This window comes from Eubalaena glacialis, chromosome 14, assembly GCF_028564815.1.
Source record: "Eubalaena glacialis isolate mEubGla1 chromosome 14, mEubGla1.1.hap2.+ XY, whole genome shotgun sequence".
In the NCBI taxonomy this organism is placed as follows: domain Eukaryota; kingdom Metazoa; phylum Chordata; class Mammalia; order Artiodactyla; family Balaenidae; genus Eubalaena; species Eubalaena glacialis.
Genome location: NC_083729.1, coordinates 86751270 through 86772054, shown reverse-complemented (window position 1 = coordinate 86772054; position 20785 = coordinate 86751270). Strand labels below are relative to the sequence as shown.

Here is a 20785-nt window from a genome sequence, read left to right as displayed (position 1 = left end):
GCCTCCAGTTTACTCTGATCCTGGGGTCCTACGCCCAGGTGTGAGAGCTCTGTCCTAGGAAGAGAGCCCTAGCTGTTGTTGCCTTAGCTCTGTGTTTGTTCTCAGCCACTCCTTGAGAATTGCCAGATGCCTCAGAGGGAAAGGGTCTCCCAGTTTGGGGAGGTGATGTGAGGTGGCAGGTCTCCTCTGTCATCTGCTGAATCTTGGCTCAGTGATTTTTCATTATTTGCTAGGCCTTCTGTGTCTTGAGGCAGTTTTTTAAAACTATGTTTTGTCTGACTTTCCTCCTCCTCAGTGGGAGGGTAGGTCCAAATTACCTAGTTCACTGTTTGTTATGGGATTTTCTCAAAAGTAGAATTTGAGTGTGTAAAATGAAATATGTTTATTTCTTTTTTCCTTTTCTTGATCTTAATTGAATCCTGGACCAATAGGAGTTTGCTGTACATAGGTCAAATTATATTCTTTGAAATTTGATGAAATTACATCTTCAGTCCTTTATTCCTTTCACTTTTCAAAACTTTAAACATTTGTCTGGGTTAGCTGTTTTACTTTGGAATGGGGGAAGGACCTTTAAAACTTTTTTTAAAAAATGATTTTGTTTCATACTGGTTTACCCTCATTAAACTATTGATAAAGATTTTCATATTGGCCGTTTGCAGTAGGTACCTGGTAGATCTTAAATAAATGAGGCTTTTAAGTAGATGGCCAGATGAGTTAAACTTTTTAAATGTATTTTGTTCTTTAATTTATGTTCATTTAGCAGATTAACAGTTGCAGATAATTTTTGTGAGTGTGCATTCTTAATGTACAGTGGCCAGAACTCCCACACTCTTTACTTGTAAGAGCAGATGTGTGGAGTCAGAGTTTATATGAAGTCAAGAACTGTGTGTTAACACATTTCCCAGACTCCTTTACGATAAGGGAGAGGTCTTGAGGGACTGGACAAAGTGAGCCTCTTGAAATCAGAAGAAGTATTGAACAGCACTGATGGCAGTCCTGGGACTCAGGGTGAACACGTTGGGTGGCCATGCCCTTACCTTCGTCAAACTTAAAAAGGCAAAACAAAGCAAAGCAGCCCTTCTCTCCTCCAATATCCACAGCACCTGATCAGGGTTAATCAATTTGCCTCCTGTTCTCAGCCCTTTCCACCTGCCCCTTGTCTCTCTGTTGGACTCAACTCTGACTCTCTCTGCATGTCTTTCAGTCACCTATTAAGGGTAGACAGTAAAAATTCATAATTAATATAAAGTCAGCAAGGAGAAATTATAAATCCTGTATATACTAAGAATAGAAATATTTGAAAGAAAATATCTGCTGATGTGTGTGGATGAAGTGTGGCTATCTTAAGGTGTTATTCAATAAAAGATTTTTTTAAAGCATATCAAAGCCAGTTTATCTTGGATAATGTATAAAGTTTCTCCAGTGGTGTATGGTAACCCTTTGATATTAACCTATATAATTACTAAAAGAAAAATACTTAAATGGAGATCATATTAATTTTGTGAAGAATAATGCAGTTATGTCCCAAGATGTAGCCATTTGGGTTAGAAGAATTTGACTTTAGAAGGAATTTCATGTAATGCCTGCTTTGATTTATACCTTGCTCACCACTAAGCGAGCTGACACTTGAGATGAGCCATTTTGGTGGCTTCATGGTATAAAGTTAGTCATGTGTTGCCTTAAGGAGAATGCCATGTTTACTAATTTATTATTGGTGATAGTCTTTCTGCATCACGTTCCCTAGTTGCTTTGATTGACTTCTTTTACGATTTTTGCATAATAGATGAATTACACTATGACTTTACTCTTAAGTGTGCAGTATGTAATAGCACAGACAGGATTTAAGAGCCATATTATAGGGCAGTGCATGAAGGAAAATGTTTTCTTAGGTTCCATTAACACTAATTAACGTTAACAAGTAAGCACAGTATGTTAGTTGGATTTGGTGATGTTTTATGTAAGAAGGTCTTAGGATTGATGCTCAGAAATGCATAAAAGTTTTGCCTGTTAAAATTAAAATTTAAAATTGTTATAATTAAAACCTGATACTTACCTGTAAGGAGTTTTGGGGGGAACAAATTTCACTTGTGAAGCCAGAGAATGATATGCTTTGGGAAAAGTTTCCTCAGTATGATATTTTGAACTTTTATGAATTGAACATTTGAATTTATTTTAATTTCTCAGTTTTCTTGATATTGAAATAAGATATCAATTAGTAGTACCTTTTGTTATGAAATTGATGTATTTCTTTCTTCCCCTAATACAGAAGCTCCACCATGAGACGAGGTGGATGGAGGAAGCGAGCTGAGGATGACTGGGAAAAATGGGTGTGTTTTAAAAGAATAAAAATAATTATATTGAACTGTCTAGGTAGTTTTCATTCTTCTTTTAGTTTATAATGTGGTTGAAGGTGTTTTCTAAATTGTAAATCACTTTAGACACCAACTCTTTGTGTTTTCACAATGTATTGAAAGCTTAAACTTTGAGAAATTTTGTCCTGAGGAAATAAATGTTCTGGTGCACAGAATTTATTGTATGATAATTTTATTGCAACATTGCTAATGATACTGAAAAACAGTAAAACGTAGATATCCAGTAATGGGGGATTATCTCTATACCGTGGAACAGTATACACCCATCATTTAGCTGTATATTTCTTAACCTGGCAAGATGGCCTTAACTAAAAGGGTGTATTATAAAGGACTGTTATTACATATGATCCTATTTGTGTAAAATCTCTGTGTTCTGAGGCACAGAAATAACTTTGAAAGTAAGATCCCAAAATGTTAGCAATGAATGGGATCATAGCTAATTTAAATTTTCTTATAAAAAATTTTGACAGCATGTAATATTTGAATAATCAAAAACAATGAAGTCATTTCCATTTTGGAAAAAAATATATACCACTTCTAGACACCTACAGCTTTATTTTAAAGACCTTATTGATAAAGTAAAATTGATAGAGTCTTAATCGATTAACCTTAATTATTTCGATGTTCAGGAAAGGTGTGGCTGAATTCATAGAGTTGTAAAGGTCTTTAGCAAAAATAATAATGTTTTTATTTCTTTTTGAGGTTGGTGTTATGAATATTAGTAGTACTACCAAATAGATTGATTAGATCCAGAATTTAGCCACTGAATCATTTATTGTATTCTTATCTACATGTATGGAAGACTTTACTGGTTTGTCAAACTGCTTCATTTTACTTGAATTTATTAATCTTAAGCTTCCCATACACAGAAGATAGTGGAAGCCAGTCAAAATATATTCTTACTGACCACTTGTCAAATTTTTAATTGATTTAAGCTTTGGTATAACTTTTGCTTGATTTTGTAGGTAAGAACAATATTTTGTGGCATTACACTTATTAACGTTGACTTACCTTTTCCCTCTTTTAACGTAACTTTTACCATTGTAACAATGTGATAGAATTATTAAACATTGAGTTGACAGAGGGAGAAGTCTCCCTTGACCTGCCTGTTTTATTGCCTTGCGTTATGGTTCATGTTTATCATTATACCTTATGTCATCCTTATACCTTGGTTACTAGCACAGAATAAGGTCTTTTTATTATTATTTTTAAATATAAATTTCTTTCTAAAAAGGAGAGGGTGGGAAGAAAAATAAAACTTTTGTGATTAGTTTACCTTTTCTTTAATTCTAGGGTGGGTATATGGCTGCCAAGGTCCAGAAATTGGAGCAACAGTTTCGATCAGATGCTGCTATACAGAAGGATGGAGCTTCATCTACAATTTTTAGTGGAGTCGCCATCTATGTTAATGGATATACAGGTTGAGTACTTTTTATTTTTTAGGTACCCCATTTTGGCATGTACTTTTATTAGGATTGGGAGCGATTTGTTTTAAATTCTGTTTTTAATTATTTATCTTGTATATAAAAAAGGTAAAAGTAAAACCCTCTGCTTAGATACCCCTCCTTCACGTTTCCTTTCCCTCCTCCTGTGCCTGCCATTGTCTGATTTTAAATTTTACCAAAGCACATAGTTTTTTAAAGTCAAGTGAGGTTTAAAATGGAAAATTACGATCCTCCTGCTTAAACAACTCATCACACACGTGGGGCTTCAATAGAGGGGCATCTGGTAGGGCCACTTCATTGGCGAATCTTCACCTGTAATTATCCGGAGGTCCTTTTGGGCTGGTGGAGGAGGGGGTGGAGTGTGTGTGTCAGATTTCCCAGACTCTTGCTAGAGAAGGGTGCAAACCCAGCTGCCGGCATCCTGGTGGCCAGGAGGGAAGGAGAGGGCCAGGAATCTCACTGTTCAGGGAGTAGAGTGCCATGTAATCTCCCTGCTGTGTTCTTTCCTCCTCTCCATCCCTTCTCGCCTCCTGCTGTGCCTGTTGTCATCGAGTCCAGTATCTGGAAGGGACAGGATAGTTTTTCACTGTGTGTTGGAGAGGAGTTCTGGAATTCTAATTCACAGTTTCAGCCGTGAGCTTCCTGTTTTACAGCCTGTCCACAAGCCCACTCCTGGAGGTGCCCAGTGCCTCTGTTTTCATGCGTTTCTCTTGGTTTCACTGGCACCAAGCAGTGTCTTCTGGGTCTCCACACAGCCAGCCCATCTTGCAGATCTTACCTTTCTCTGATCTGCTCCATCAGTTACCACTTGTCTGTTGGCTGTCAGATTTTACTGCCAAAGTTTTCTTTTTATTCTCTTGAGGATTCCTCTCCTCTTAAGATCATTTTCTTGTGATTTTTGAGGTGAATGGCTATAAATATTTGTGTTGGTCGGTTACGTTTTTTCCTCCCCACTTCTCAGTCGGCTGATACCCGCTCGTTTTTAGGGTCTCCGTTTAGCACTCCCCCTCGGTTGTCTGATTGTCTTGCTACTGGTGGGGGTGACTTCTCAAGGTTCTGTGGGGCTTGGGCTCCTTGTATTTATTCACATCTTGGCATTTATTAGATCTTATTGTAGTTGCCTGTTTACTAGACAAGAGCAAGAGCTTCATTTCCACATTTTCATTACTATTGTGTCCTTGGTGCCTCTGATGGGTATAACCACTCAGGGGGTACTTGTTGACTAAAGTTAAGTTTTAATTTAGCTGATACAGTTGCCTGGTTGAGTTTTAGGAGGCGTGATTGACAATTTAGTCTAAGAATGTTATCTCAAAACGAATGATGGTGCAACTTTGGGAAAATTCACATGCACCTTTTCTACTTAGGCATCTTAGAACGTTCAAGCTCCACAGACCTTCCTGAGATGCATTATAAAAGACTAAAGATGTTAATAAAAAGAAATAAACATTGCTCGTTACATCAGCAAGTTTTGGAAGTCCCCAATTTATGAGGGCACCCTTATTTGCATAAGAGGAAGAAAAAAAGATTCTTTGTGTGAGGGAGAAAAAAATGAATATTGTAGTAATCATTACCATGGTTGAGAATCTGGAATTCTAATTTACTTTCATCACTAATTTTTATGTGACTGTAAGACATTTTCTCTTTTGGACCTATTATTATCCCTATCCTTTTCTTCAAGATAGAGATAATATTAATTTTTATTCTTGTTATTGTTAGGATTACATTATAATTCTTTAAGTAAAGTTCCTTTATGTTGAATTTCATAGGGACGTGCAAGTTGTGGTGATACAATTTTTTAGAAAAATTTTCACTTTTCGTGACTACTTTTGAAGCTTTATAGATAAAACAGAATCTAACAGTCTCTGTGATAAATCAGCAAGAAAAAAATAGTGCTTTAGATGCAGTGAGACAAGTAGGGAATACTGTGTTGTTGTTGGTTCTTACTCATGCTCCTCATAGACTTTAACTGATGAAACTTTCCAAGTTTTCTTAATTCCTTTAAAGCTCCTAGTTCTGCCATCTGAACTTCTCTTTGGTAACCCACATCCCTTCCAACACAGTTAGCTTTGAACTTGAGTTTAGAGATAAGATTCCCCCATCTTCTGGATACTCTGCCTCTGTTAACCCATTCTCTCATCTCTCTTTTTCTCCCAAACAGCATCTTTTCCTTTCGAAGGTTAATAACTTCTTTGCCTTCCATCTCATTTTTTTAAGTAAAAAAGAATTTGACTGTAGAATCACATGCAGAAAAAATAGAGACCATGAACCTTTGCCCAGTTTCCCCCAATGTAACATCTTATAGAGCGGGGGTCCCCAACTTCCGGGGCCCCAGACCGATACCCGTCCGCAGCCTGTTAGGAACCGGGCCGCACAGCAGGAGGTGAGCGGCCGGTGTGCGAGCGAAGCTGCGTCTGCCGCTCCCGGTCGCTCGCGTTACCGCCTGGACCACCCCCCAGCACCCCCAGCCCACCGCCCCCCACCCCTCCGTGGGAAAACTGTCTTCTACAAACCGGTCCCTGGTGCCAGAAAGGTTGGGGACCGCTGCTCTAGAAGATGGTGCTGTGTCAACCAGGAAACCGACATTGATACGGTCAAGACACAGAACGTTTTCACACAGGATCCTTCCTGCCTCCCTTGTGGAGCCATACCGACTCCCCTTCTGCTCTCAGCCTGGCAGCTACTAGTCTGGCCTCCATTCCTGTACTTTTTTCATTTCAAGAATGTTACATAAATAGAACATACAGTATATAACCTTCTGGGATTGGCTTTTTTACTCAGTATAATACGCCAGAGAGTCATCCAAGTTGTTGTGTGTATCAGTAGTTTTTTCCTTTTTATTCCATGTTATGGGTGTTCCACAGTTGAACCATTCACCCATTTAAGAACTTCTGGGTTATTTCCTCTTTTTGGCTGTGAACCCTTGTGTACAGGTTTTTGTGTGAACATAAAGAGTGCAATTGCTGGGTTATATAGTAGTTGCATGTTTCGTTTTTTTCTAAGAAACTGCAAAACTGTTTCCCAAGTGGCTGTACTACTTACATTCCCACTAGCAATTTATGAGTGATCCAGTTTCTGTGTCCTTGCCAGCATTTAGTGATTTTTATTTTAAAAATGTAATAGGTATGTAGTAGTATCTCTTTGTGGTTTTAATTTGTATTCCAGTTGCTCCACATCCTCACCAGCATTTTGTACAGACAGGTTGGTTTTTTTGTTTGTTTTAATGTAGGTATTCTAATACATGTGTAGTGGTATCTCATGGTGGTTTTAATTTGCATTTGCCTGATGGCTGAAGATGTTGAACATCCTCTCCTGTATTTATTTGCCACCTGTAGATCCTCTTCAGTGAAATGTCTGTACATGTCCTTTGCCTGTTTTCCAATTGGATTGTTTGGTTTTTTACTGTTGAATTTCGAGAGTTCTTTATATAATTCTAGATACTACTCCTTGTCAGATATGTGGTTTGCAAATATTATCTCCCAGTCTGTGGTTTGTCTTTCACCCTCTTCACATGGTCTTTTGCAGAACAAAAGTTTTTAATTTTGTTGGGGTCCAGTTTATCAATCTTTCCTTTTATGGATTGTGCTTTCAAGTCAAAAGTCTTTGCTTAGTACTAGATCCCAAAGATTTTCTCCTATTTTTTCTAAAAATTTTGTAAGTTTATGTTTAGTATTTAAGTTCATGGTCCATTTGAATATTTTTGTTTGTTTGTGGCCTGTGGATATCCACTTGCTAGCACCATTTGTTGAGAAGGCCATTCTTCCTCCATTGGATTACTTGTGTACTTTGCTCAAAAATCAGTTGGGCATATTTGGGTGGGTATGTTTCTGGGTTCCATGTTCTATTCCATTGACATATGTGTCTTTTCACCAATACCACATGGTCTTGATCATTGTACCTCTGTACTATATAGTAAGCCATAATACTGAGTAGAGTGATCATTGCCATTTTATTCTTCTTTGGAAAGGTTGTTTTAGCTATTTTCTAGGGCCTGTGCTTTTCCACATAAATTTTAGAAGAAGCTTTTCTGTGTCTACAAAATAGATACCTCGCTGAGATTTTGATAGGAATTACATTAATCCCATAGCCCAATTTAGGGAGAATTGTAAACATCTTTACTCTGTTAAGTTTTCCAATCTTTGGACCTTTCATCCCATTTTACTCTATGTTAATTAATTCAACGAATATATTTTGTATGCTGCTTGTGTGTTAGGTACTATGTTTGAACAGAGATGACAGTGATGGAGAATGTGGATTTTGTGACAAACAAGTAATCTCTGGGCATTAGACATGAACAGAGCCAAGTGGGTGGCAACATAGAAGTAATTGCCTTTGAGGGTTAGAGTGATTACTTCATAGAAGAACTGACTTTTTGAACTGGTCTTGGATAAGTAAGGTGTTTTTCAGACGAGAATGGGGAAAGGCATTCTTGTCCTAACCGTAACCTCCGTTTTCACCTTTATATCCTCTAATTCAGGTCAACAGGATTGTTCTGATGTTTTAGATTCGTCTTTGTACTTTCTCTTTCCTGTGCTGCTGTTCGTGCTCTCGCTCTGATGAAAAGCTCCTTCCCTCACTTCTGCGAACTGGAATCATGTTCATCCCTTAGGACCCAGTTAAATGAGATTTGCCTCCTTCCTTAAACCGGTCCACAGGATATACATTTCATAGCATTATTGCTAGAAACATTTACTTTTGACACCTGAGTTTTATCTTGTATTGCCAGGTCTTATTTATGTACCGAGTTTTGGGGAGTCAGAAAGCCCGTTCTGTGTGGTGACCCTGGCCAGATGTGGATCAGAGAGAACACTGCGGGGCCTCCAGTTGGCTCCTCCTCCTCCAGGTCTTCATCCCTCAGAGCTCTGTCAGATGTTGCCTTCTCCAGGAGACTTTCCCTGACCAGCCTTATGTAAAATACATGTATCTTGCCCCCCAGTTGCTTTCTAATGCCTTATCCAGCTTCATTTCTCTTCATAGAATTTATTTGCTCCTGAACTGGTATTTATCTGACTTACTTTCTGTCTGCCCAGTGAAATAAGAGTGGTGTGGAGCACAGCCGAGAGTACCAGGGCCTAGAAGCCTGCCCGGCACATTTTAAGATTCTCAATAAATATTAGTTGAGCCTACGAATGAATAGCAGAGTTTTGTGTTTGTACATCAGAATGTTAAAATGTGTTCACTCATATGCTAATTCAACTCAGTTTTCTTAAATGGGTAGTTTTTAAATAAGAAGTGGGCCACACTCTAGGCTTACTGAATTGTAATCTCTGGGAAATAGGCCCTGGGCATGTTTATTTTGGTGAAAGCTCTCCGGGTGAGCTAGTGCTTCAAATCTAGGGAGCTGTAATTGCTCTTCTGTGGAGTTGGATCAGGACAGTGAATATGGAAAGAGGCGTTCTGGTAATTTTCTGCTTTTTTCAGTAGGTGGATAAGAGACCAGGTCTGGTGACTTTGGCACTGCTGAAGTTTGTGGAAAAGCAGGGCAGGCCTGGGTATGATTTGCAAAATGAAACAAGGGAATATACAGGTATAACAGACTTATATCTGAAGTGGTAGGTATTTGTTTGAAAACTTGACCTTAACATTGATAATTTTCTGAGCATGTGAATATGGTGATTTAGGAAAAGAGTCCATTTAATGCTCTAATCTAATTTTTTGAAATGGATACCTTCCAGGAATTATTTTGTATGGATATATACATAGTATCTCCTCGTGTTTCCTGTGAGACTGATGGTGTGACTCCAGGGAAGTAGGAATTTAACCTCCTACATGGGAGAGGCTTACTGTATTAATTTCTACCACCCCCTGTAATTTTGCCAGTGTCTGACAGGTATTTGCACCTATTAGGTACTCAAAAATGTGTTCTTTAGGCTTTTGAGACTTTTCTTTGGTTTTTACTTGGTTGAGTGTATGTGGCTTTTAGTTGAATTTTTTAAGTCTGATGTACTTAGGGAGGAGAGAGGAAAAGAGAGTAGGCATGGCTACTGGAGAAAGAGTATTGGCCAGGGGTCAGAAGACAAAGGGGTTTGCACAATAGCTAGGTGATTGTGCACAAGTCTTCTAATTTTCCTCTATTTCCTCATCAGTAAACTATGCTAAATTATCTTTCTAATTTATAGGATTTTGAGACTCAAATGAAATAATGAAAGATATTAACTACTGTAAGACCAAAGGAGGTATAAGCAGCCATTGGCTTACTTCTTTCTAGCATGTATGTGACACAGCCAAGATTTAATCAAGTTCTTTGGACATGCAGGATGAAACGGTACACAGGATGACTGTTTTCTCAATAGAGATCTATCAAGGAAAGCTTTTGCACAAGATTTTAAAACTTTGTTTATAGAATGTGTTTTAACCAGATGAGCAAAACTCTTTTATAAGCTGTTCCCAGAGATGTCACAGTGGTCTTCAGTGGCTGTTCTGATGTTATGTGATGGCGTTTGCTGTGGTGGAATTTCACATGTGGAGCTTTAGGCCTAAACCATGATCCAGTGTTTAATATGTGCCTTTTACCTTTTCTATGCTTACCTGTCTCTTACTTTCTGTGGTTGGTTTTAGTTAATGCTAAAATTTGATTGCATACAGAATATTCTCAAAGAATGTTCTGTACAATTAACAGTAGGAGTGTTATGGACTGTGAGTGTTACAGATTTGCAAAGCTTTCTTTCCAATATCTGTAAGTTTTTAAAACTGCACAGTCCTATTCAGCGAGAAACACAGTTTAAGTAAAAATTATTTTCTTGTTGATCAAATGTTCTTTGATGTATCTTGTGCTTTGTCAAGAAAGGATACATGTAACATAGAAAAGAAAGGTGTATACGTTGTTCAACCTATAAGATGCATTTTAGAACCTGTTTTTAGATTTATTAAAACTTGAAAATGTTGCCGTGTTACAGTCCTCTTTTATCTGAAGTTGGTCTCCTTTATAAAAACCTCATTCAGGATGCTGAGGAGCTAAGAATTTTGGTTTAAAAGGATGTTTCATTGGGATTTTGATTTGCATGTCTCTAATGATTAGTGATGTTGAGCATCTTTTCATGTGTTGGTTGGCCATATGTATATCATCTTTAAAGAAATGTGTATTCAGGTCCTTTGCGCATTTTTAAATTGGGTTATTTTGTTGTTGTTGAGTTGAAATACTTCTTTATATATTCTAACTATTAACCCCTTATTAGATAGATGATTTGCAAATATTGTCTCCCAGTTTCACAGGTTGCTTTTTTACTTCTGTTGATTGTGTCCTTTGATGCACAGAAGTTTTGAATTTTAATGTAGTCTAACTTAATCTGTTTTTCTTTTTGTTGCCTGTGCTTTTGGTGTCATATCTAAGAAATCATTTCCAAATCCAATGTCATGAAGCTTTTCCCCTGTGTTTTCTTTTAAGAGTTTTATAGTTTTAGGTCTTACATTTAGGTCTTTAGTCCATTGAGTTAATTTTTGTGTATGGTATAAGATAAGGGCCCAACTTCATTCTTTTGCATGTGGATATCCAGCAAATGTGTTTTTTAATGACCTTTTCCCCCCACTGATGTTGTCTGTTCTGTCACTGCATAATCAACATTTGAACATTGTACCATGACATTTTTGGTCTTCATTTGATGAAGATGCATCATTTGCACCTTAAGTTGGTTTCTGTTCTTTTCATTAGCACATGACATTTAAAGCAGTCCATGACAGCACCAGTACCTTCATAAACAAAACCTGTGCAATGAAATCACGGTTATCCAAATTATCCAGAACATGCTTGTTTTTTGTTTTTGGTAAGAATAACATTGAAATGACAATAATCATCTCACAGAGAACTTATGATGCCAAGACTCTGTTGTTGAATTCCAATCTTGGAATCACCAGTGGTGAGCATTAAGTGAGATAAAGTATGGAAAGTACATGAGTGGAATAGGTGCTAAATTAATGTTAATTTTCTTTCCTCAGTTCTTTTTACCTGCTTAATGATTATAAAGCAGTAAATGACAGTTTTATTTTGTTCTACAAAGAGGTGGATGTTTTTTAATAAAATTGATATATATATTGGTGCTACTAGAATGACAGTGTCTACTGACTATTTTTTTGGCTGCGTTGGGCCTTCGTTGCTGCGCGCAGGCTTTCTCTAGTTGCGGCGAGCGGGGGCTACTCTTCGTCACCGTGTGCGGGCTTCTCATTGCGGTGGCTTCTCTTGTTGCAGAGCACAGGCTCTAGGTGCATGGGCTTCAGTAGTTGTGGCACACGGGCTCAGTAGTTGTGGCGCACGGGCTTAGTTGCTCCTCGGCATGTGGGATCTTCCCGGACAGGGATTGAACCCCCCGTGTCCCCTGCATTGGCAGGTGGATTCTTAACCACTGAGCCACCGGGGGAGTCCCCTTTGTCTGGTTTTGGTATCAGGATGATGGTGGCCTCATAAAATGAGTTCAGAAGTGGTTTTTCCTCTGCAACTTTTTGGAATGGTTTCAGAAGGATAGGTGTTAACTCTTCTTTAATTGTTTGGTAGAATTCACCTGTGAAGCCATCTGGTCCTGGACTTTTGCTTGTGGGGAGTTTTTAAATTACTGATTCAATTTCAATACTGGTAATTGGTCTGTTCATATTTTCTATTTCTTCCTGGTTCAGTCTTGGGAGATTGTTCCTTTCTAAGAATTTGTCCATTTCTTCTAGGTTGTTCATTTATTGGTATATAGTTGCTCGTAGTAGTCTCTTAGGATCCTTTGTATTTCTGTGGTGTTGGTTGTAACTTCTCCTTTTTCATTTCTGATTTTGTTGATTTGGGCCCTCTCCCTTTTCTTCTTGATGAGTCTGGCTAGAGGTTTATCAGTTTTGTTTATCAGCAAATGCTTTAATCTTACGGAGAGAAAGTAAGTAAACTGTAGATTCCTGACTGGCCAGATGTTCAGTTTCCACTATTGTATGTGAAGTCATTATGATGCTCTAGTTCAGTTTCTGTGATCCCTAGCCCCTGAAAACCTTCAATTATGAATTTTGAATTACTTTTATTTGAAAGTTGTTTTCATTTCTCTTTCCAGTGTGCTATCCAGTTTAGTAGCCACTAGCCACGTGTGTTAATAAGCGTTTGAAATGTGACTAGTCTAAATAGAGGTGTGTTGTAAATGCAAAATATATACTGTATTCTGGAGACTTACTTTGAGAAAAAGAGTGTGAGATATCCCAATTTTATATATTGATTACATGCTGAAATGATAATATTTTGGATTTATTGAGTTAAATAAAAACATTAAAATTAATTTTTTACTATTTTTAATGAGGCAATTAGAAAAATTTATATATGTGGCTTGCATATGTGGTTAACATATTTTTACTGAGCAGCTCCAGTAGGTGCAGTCAGTAACAACAGATGAATTCTACACTGTAAGAATTCAACAAGAAGTAATCAAACCTGGCATGTCTGTATGTGCTTTGTTAGCTTGCTTTCTTCTTCTTTTTTTAAATATATTTTATTGAAGTATAGTTGGTTTACAATGTTGTTATAATTTTTCCTATACAGCAAAGTGACTCAGTTATATATATTCTTTTCCATTTTGGTTTATCACAGGATATTGAATACAGTTTCCTATGCTATATAGTGGGACCTTGTTGTTTATTCATCCTGTATATACTAGTTTGCAATTGCAAGCTCCCAATCTTTCCTTCCCCAACCCCCCTCCCCCTTGGCAACAACAAGTCTGTTCTCTATGTCTGTGAGTTTGTTTCTGTTTTTAAGATATGTTCATTTGTGTCGTGTTTTAAATTCCACATAAAGTGATATTATATGATATTTAGCTTTCTCTTTCTGATTTACTTTGCTTAGTATGATAATCTCTAGGTCCATCCATGTTGCTGCAAATGGCATTATTTCGTTCTTTTTTATGGTTGAGTAATATTCCTCTGTGTGTGTATACCACATCTTCTTTATCCGTTCATCAGTTGATGGACATTTAGGTTGTTTCCATGTCTTGGCTTTGTAAATAGTGCTGCTCTGAACATAGAGGTGCATGTATCTTTTTGAATTATAGTTTTGTCTGGGTATGTGCCCAGGAGTGGGATTGCTGGATCATATGGCAACTCTATGTTTAGTTTTTTGAGGAACCTCCATACTGTTCTCCATAGTGGCTGCACCAATTTACATTCCCACCAACAGTGTAAGAGGGTTCTCTTTTCTCCACATCCTCTCTAGCATTTATTGTTTGTAGACTTAATGATGGCCATTCTGACTGGTGTTAGGTGGTACCTCATGGTAGTTTTGATTTTCATTTCTCTAATAATTAGTGATGATGAGCATCTTTTCATGTGCCTGTTGGCCATCTCTATGTCTTCTTTGGAGAAATGAAAACTACAGGCCAATATCTTTAATGAATATACATGCAAAAATTCTCAACAAAATATTAGCAAACCAAATCCAACAACACAGCAGATCATATACCATGACCAAGTTGGATTCATCACAGGGTCACAAGGATGGTTCACCATACACAAATCAGTCAGTCGATGTGATACACCCCATTAACAAAAGAAAAGTCAAAAACCACATGATCATCTCAATAGATGCAGAAAAAGCATTCGATAAAATTCAACATCTGTTCATGATAAGAACTCTTACCAAAATCGGTATAGAGGGAACATATTTCTTCTTCTAAAGACCAAAACTCACTGAATTAGATAGTTATTATAATAAAAGTACTTATTTAAATACTTGGACCTGTATTATTTGTGTTTAAAGAAAATCTGCTGCTTGAATAACAAAGTAGATACACAAGCCTCCTGTGGAGGCCACCCCCAGCCTCACCCCCAGGTACAGCTATTGCTAGGAGAAGTGTGGTACAGAGTTTCCCTTAGGTTAATAGGCGAAAGAAATAGGGAAGCTATTGAAAATAATTAGTTTCATGTGATACTAGTAATGCCTGTCATAACATAACTTTAGTGAGTCAGACATTTTTTTATGGGAAAGCATAAACCACATTGATTCTTGTTTAAGATATTTTTCTATAGTTTTATTAAGAATAAAATAATTTGAAACAAAATTGGGGAAAAAAACAGTGCTTCTTGGTCTGCAATTCTTATTTTGTTTTGGTTAACTATTTTTTGGCTTTGATGCAAGTTTGTATTAGGAAACTGAATAAGATTATTTTAACTTTTCTTATTTATTTATTTATTAAAAAAATTTTTAAGGCAATCATCTTTTTACACATTTTGAAAGAAACATTTATTTATTTATTTATTTATTTATTTATGGCTGTGTTGGGTCTTCGTTGCTGCACGCGGGCTTTCTCTAGTTGCAGCAAGCGGGGGCTACTCTTCGTTGTGGTGCGCAGGCTTCTCATTGAGGTGGCTTCTCTTGTGTGGAGCACGGGCTCTAGGTGTGCGGGCTCAGTAGTTGTGGCTCGCGGGCTCTAGAGCGCAGGCTCAGTAGTTGTGGCACATGGGCTTAGTTGCTCCGCGGCATGTGGGATCTTCCCGGACCAGGGCTTGAACCCGTGTCCCCTGCATTGGCAGGCGGATTCTTAACCACTGTGCCACCAGGGAAACCCTTATATTTTTTAAATTAAAGTTTAAATTATTAAGCTTCACAGGAGTAAAGTCTAATAAGCTCTACAGTAAGTCTGCTCATAGTAAGTATTTTTAAATATAAGATAAAAATGTCAAGGTCAATATAGCTAAATGTCAAAATTTTTTAAATATTTGCTCTGTTATCAGTATTTAAGTCATTACTCGAGGTGTCTATCTGCTTTTCTGGGCATTGCTTGGCAGTAGATGTTTTTGTGTTGGTTGACTGTGCCTTTAGCAGCCAGGAGAGTCGGATGTGCTAAGGCAAAATAACTCTATCACTTTGTGATTTTCCTCCCAACTTTGTTTACTGGCAACACAGCCAAGGAGAAAGTATACCAGTGGTACGTTCTTTAAATCATCCTGTTTAAAGGATTGTTCAGCTAGGGCTCTACTTTCTTAATGTAAAACTTTTAACATGTTTTATTATTAATTTTACAGATCCATCTGCTGAGGAATTGAGAAAGCTAATGATGTTGCATGGAGGCCAATATCATGTGTATTATTCCAGATCCAAAACAACACACATCATTGCCACAAATCTTCCTAATGCCAAACTTAAAGAGTTAAAGGGAGAAAAAGTAATTCGACCAGAATGGATTGTGGAAAGGTAAGTTTAATTTTTAATTAAATTAATGTTTTAAAAATTGGAATACTTTTTCTATTATAAACGCTTATCTAACTTGCATTGCCTCTTAAGGGTGAAGAGTAATCCAGGTCTTAAAAAACACCACTGTGCTCCTTCGCCTCGCGTGATGATTCAGGTGGCCTGGGGTTTGACGTTAGTGTTCTTGCAACCTCAGCTCCCAGGAATTAGGGGAGATGACTCAAGTGAGCGGCAGGAAGCAGTGATGGGAGGGGTTGACAAAGCATGCTGTTCACTGAGCAAATATTTGTGCACCTGTTCCGAGTAGGCAGTGTTCTGTGTACTTGGGAAATACATCAGTGAGCTAAACAGAGTCCCTCTCCTACCTCTTGGAGCTTACATTTTATAAGGGGAAACATAATAAACAGTATATGAGTAAATTTATGTCATGTGTTAAAAGTCAGTACATGCTGTGGGGGAAAAAAGAAGATCAGGATAATGTGGACCCGGAATACTAGGAGTGGGCGGCAGTTTGCAGTATTATTAGTACCTGTTTTTCGGTTAGTATGGCTCCTTGGCTGTTGGTTTGGAATTGGTGTGTTGTAGATCAGTGCTGGCCATTCATACTAACTTCCTAAGGTTAAATATGTCATCTAGAACCTTGGTGATGAGCCAGAACTTGAGTGATTCATATATAATATATATGAGTGATTGCTAGATTTATGAAAGTTAAAAGTGAAAGTATTAAAATCATAATTTTATGAATAGAGTGTAATCAGTATATGAGAGAATGGTCAGATTGTATAATGGAGTGTTAATGAAACAAACTTAGAAATTATTATTTTTTAAGTCAGCTGCCGAGCTTTTTTCTTATCCTATATTTCATTAATTCTGACACCTTCCATTAATTTATTCAGTAGATTTCGAATTGTTAGGTTTCGGGACTTCCCTGGCGGTCCAGTGGTTAAGATTCCATGCTCCCAGTGCAGGGGGTGTGGTTCTGATCCCTGGTTGGGGAACTAAGAACCCACATGCCATGTGGCGCGACCGAAAATTTTTTTTAAGAATAAGTAAATAGAACAGCAGCATAGATTCATGAGAGTCAGTGTATTATAGTGGAAAGGCTGGGCTTGGGCTCTGGAGACATACCTGGGTTCACATCCCAACTCAGCAATTCAGGGTCCCTGTGATCTTGTGTAATGGGAATAGTTACGCAGCCATTCTGAACCTTGTTTCCTCATTTGTAAAAGAAGGCTGCTGTCTACCCGCTATGGTTATGTGACAACTAGAAATAATTTGTGCAAACTACCTAGCACAATGCCTTGTGTGTTGTAGATGCATAATATGTAAGAAGCTACTGTTGTTATTTTATTTTTATTCTATAAACATCACCGAGTATCAGAAAATAAATTCCAAAAGGTCAAAAGTGCATTTGTCTTCCGGAAAGCCAAATTATTCTTATAGATTAGGGTTTTTTAAGCCTTGGCAGATTAAGTTGAAGGTCCATCCCTAGAACATCTTTGTGCTATGTTCCCAGGACCCAGCCACTGTCCATTCATTATATAGGATTAATGAACCTAGCTTTTAGCCGTGTGTCTTCTTAAAAATAAATTGTGAAGTTTTCCGTATCAGAAGTTAGTATCATTCCAGAGTTTAACTGTGTGTTGTCACTTAAAGACAATCCTTTCATTGTGCCGGGGCAAGAATTTTGATCTGGGTATATTACTTTGGCTTTGGAGTGGGTGGGGGAGATCCATGGACAAGGAAAGTGGTGGTGAAAAGAGCTCTTGCTGGGTGGGACTTGACTTGCTTAGAAAATGGTGGTCTTCATTACAGTTGTTTCTTTATACCTGCTCTTCTTTTTTGTGCTGAACGCTGCTAGAGAGATAATACAATAAAAAATGCACCTGAGACAGTTACAAGTTATAAAATACACCTTAATGGATTTTATTTTAGTTTGAAGTCAGGCTTAATTATCTGTATTTAAATAACTGAAGTGACTTTGGAATCATGGTTATATGGCGTATTTGCTTTATGTTATATATGAGAAGGCAGGGCTAATACGGTTAACTGATTTGCTCAAGAATGACAGAATTCAGAACCCAGATTTTCTGGCTCATATTTGGGTCTGCTCTTTGCCATTTAATTTTGTTATGGGTGAGTTGGCCCATGTGGAAATGGTTCAGTCTGGGCTATACCCTAATATATGAAAAAAATGCCCAGTGTCTACGATGTCATAAGCATGGGCTCCTCCACGTTAAATCACAGTACTGTTTTCTTTCACACTCTAATCCCAGTCTTGTTCATCTTTTCTCCTTCTCAGCAGTGTTTTAATGAGATGTTATTATACTTAAAAATTTGAACATCATATTAGCTGTTTAATGGATGATACATGATATTCTCTTCTATAATTAGTTTTCCTGTTTTTAGCTTGAGCAGTTTGAAAAGCGACTACCACATATAAGTGTGCAGGATGATTACTTTGCTTTGATTAGAATTCCCTGGTGTCTGTGAAGGTGCCATTAAACCCGAGTTAATATAGGCATGATTATGGGGTCATGACTTCCGAGAGGCAGGGGAGTCCTTTAATGAGAAGGCTGTGTGCGTTAGTTTAAGGTCTGAGATTATGTTACTGAAGGCTTTGCTTTGTAAAGCTTACGTTTGTATATAGTACAGTATAGTATAAGTTAGTGATTTTCAAATTTTTCTCTTAATCCTCTTCTTCAGACAATTTTACGTTGAAATTTGAAGTGTGAAGTAGTTATAGAAGCTGCTGTGGCTCACCTCACTGCCTCATCGGGCCCGAGCACAGTTGAAAACATGGTCCTAAGTTATTCCGAGTCCATTTTGTTCTCGTTGTTCATTTTGTGTTGAGTCTTCTGTGGTGTGGGAACCTGCCTCCTCTGGTTGGATTCTCACGGGCTCTGCTGTGAGATGAGAGGGTCCAGTTGTTGCCAACTCTGGTCTTCTCGTGGGGGGTGACTGGCTCCCAGTCAGTGTGTCCTTTCTTTGTAAGCTCCCACCTGTAATGTTAGCACGTTTGTCACGTACGTGTGATGCTCTGAAGATCTCATACTTCGTATGGACTAAAACTTTGTTTCTAATTACACTCAGTGTCAATATTAGAGTGCTTATTCAACTCAAATAAAATTGGTTGCAATTTTATCTCATGATTTTTTTCATTCCCCTTATGTTTTTTTTGTGTCTTGCCTCAGTTTATTCCTCGTAGAAAATGTGTGTGATTCTAGTTTCTAGTATAGATTTGACTTAAAAAAAAATTAATCTTGAGTCGTTTACTTTTTTCTCTCACAGCACTACAGAATTCTTCTCAAATTATTTTTACTTGGCCAACTAACCAGTACACATTTCAGTCTCCCCGCCACCCCATGATTTGTTGTAGGTAATATTTATTAGAAAATAGAGTCTTGGTCTTCACGAGCTAAAGAATGAATATGAATAGCCTAACTCTCTCAGTATCTGTAGTAAAAAATAAGAAGCAATCTGGACCCTGAAGGATAAAGGGCAAAAAGTTATATACATATGTTCATAGCTGTTATTTCCTTTTCTGAGCTTGTGGGATCTTGGTGAGTGGTTGGAAAGTTTGGGTAATGGGAGAGGAGGTGGTGGCAAAGGGAATTTTAATTTTGAATGCGTAAAGAATAATGTTTGCTTAATGGTAGAATAATAGGCAAAAACAGCTCAGTTTGTCCTTAGCACATAATTACATCCTTTCTTGCCTTAAATCCACTTCTGAATGAGGAAGAAGGATAGATGCGTGAATGGATGGGCAGATGGGTATACAGTGTCAGATATGGTTTTTCTAATAGAGAACGACTGGGATGTTGACTGGAACCATACAAACATTTGATGTGCAGAATTGCTTCATCTAAAGAAGATGCTGTTGCTACAGTTATAATAAAAAGTTTGGAATAGAAATGTAGTGACTTTTCTTGTATCTTAATTTTTGCAAAATCTCCCCGACTCTGTTTACAACTGACAGTGTAAATTCATTTTCAGCATAGGAAATAGGAAATGATTTAGAGAACAAAGTTCTGCTTTAGATAACTTCACTGGGGCTATAGGACAAGCCAAGAGTTAAAACTTCTCAAAGTAAGTGAATATCTCACATGCAGTGAGTATGTGCCTGATGCATTGTATAGAATGTAAGCTCTTTCATATATATCAGAATCTATTTTCAGTGTACATGGGAAGAAAGCTCAGTATATAAGGAAGCCATGTAGTAATATCTTTTGGTAAAGTGAAGCTCCATTTGGTTTTGAAATATGGGCTTTGATATTTGGCTTTGTTGTTTTTGGGGGTTTTTTTGGTAAGAAGAATGGTAGAAAATATAGAATACAGCTCCTCTGTGCTTAGGATAAGCAGTGAAATTAGAAAATGTTAGAAATGAATCCCTGAGAGACTTTGTAAAAGAAGATCTTGTAAAAATATACCTTCAGATAATGTTTCTCTCCATGTATCTGTAGATGGATAAATGGATAAGCAGGGATAATTAAGAATGTACACAGATGTATAGTGGTTTGGGCTTGAAATTAAAAGAATTTCTAGTCTAACGTTACTATAGTGCACTGGGCTTTAGTTTCTTTTACTGGGCATCTCTGAGGATGTCTGATTAGAGACCTGCAGTATTTAAATTGGCTATTATTTTATATCAGTCTCTACGGACTTAGTTATGTAAGCCTTAAGTTCTGCTGGGTGACATGGCTATTGTTAGGAGTCGTGTACGATCAGTGTAGACCACAGAGAGCACCTGTAGCGTCTGGGTCACCCAGCAAACTGTCAGTAGGATGGGGGAAGCCAGCATGATAATGGGGCGTGCCCTGGCTTCATTGCACGTT

General features: G+C 37.7%; 1 protein-coding gene across 5 annotated transcripts in view; it reads left to right on the top strand.

The window, feature by feature from the left end:
- REV1 (REV1 DNA directed polymerase) overlaps nucleotides 1-20785 on the top strand; it is an 82020-nt gene that overhangs the window by 20483 nt on the left and 40752 nt on the right. For 2 of the 5 annotated variants that reach the window (XM_061168534.1, XM_061168533.1), the window contains exons 2-4: nucleotides 2267-2327; nucleotides 3666-3792; nucleotides 15785-15953. The exons of 1 other annotated variant lie outside the window; for it this stretch is intronic. In XM_061168534.1, coding sequence (XP_061024517.1) covers nucleotides 2277-2327; nucleotides 3666-3792; nucleotides 15785-15953 — 347 coding nt within the window. In that variant the 5' untranslated portion in view covers nucleotides 2267-2276. The remainder of the gene's footprint in view (nucleotides 1-2266; nucleotides 2328-3665; nucleotides 3793-15784; nucleotides 15954-20785) is intronic. 2 more of the 5 variants (XM_061168535.1, XM_061168536.1) reach the window with 2 other exon arrangements.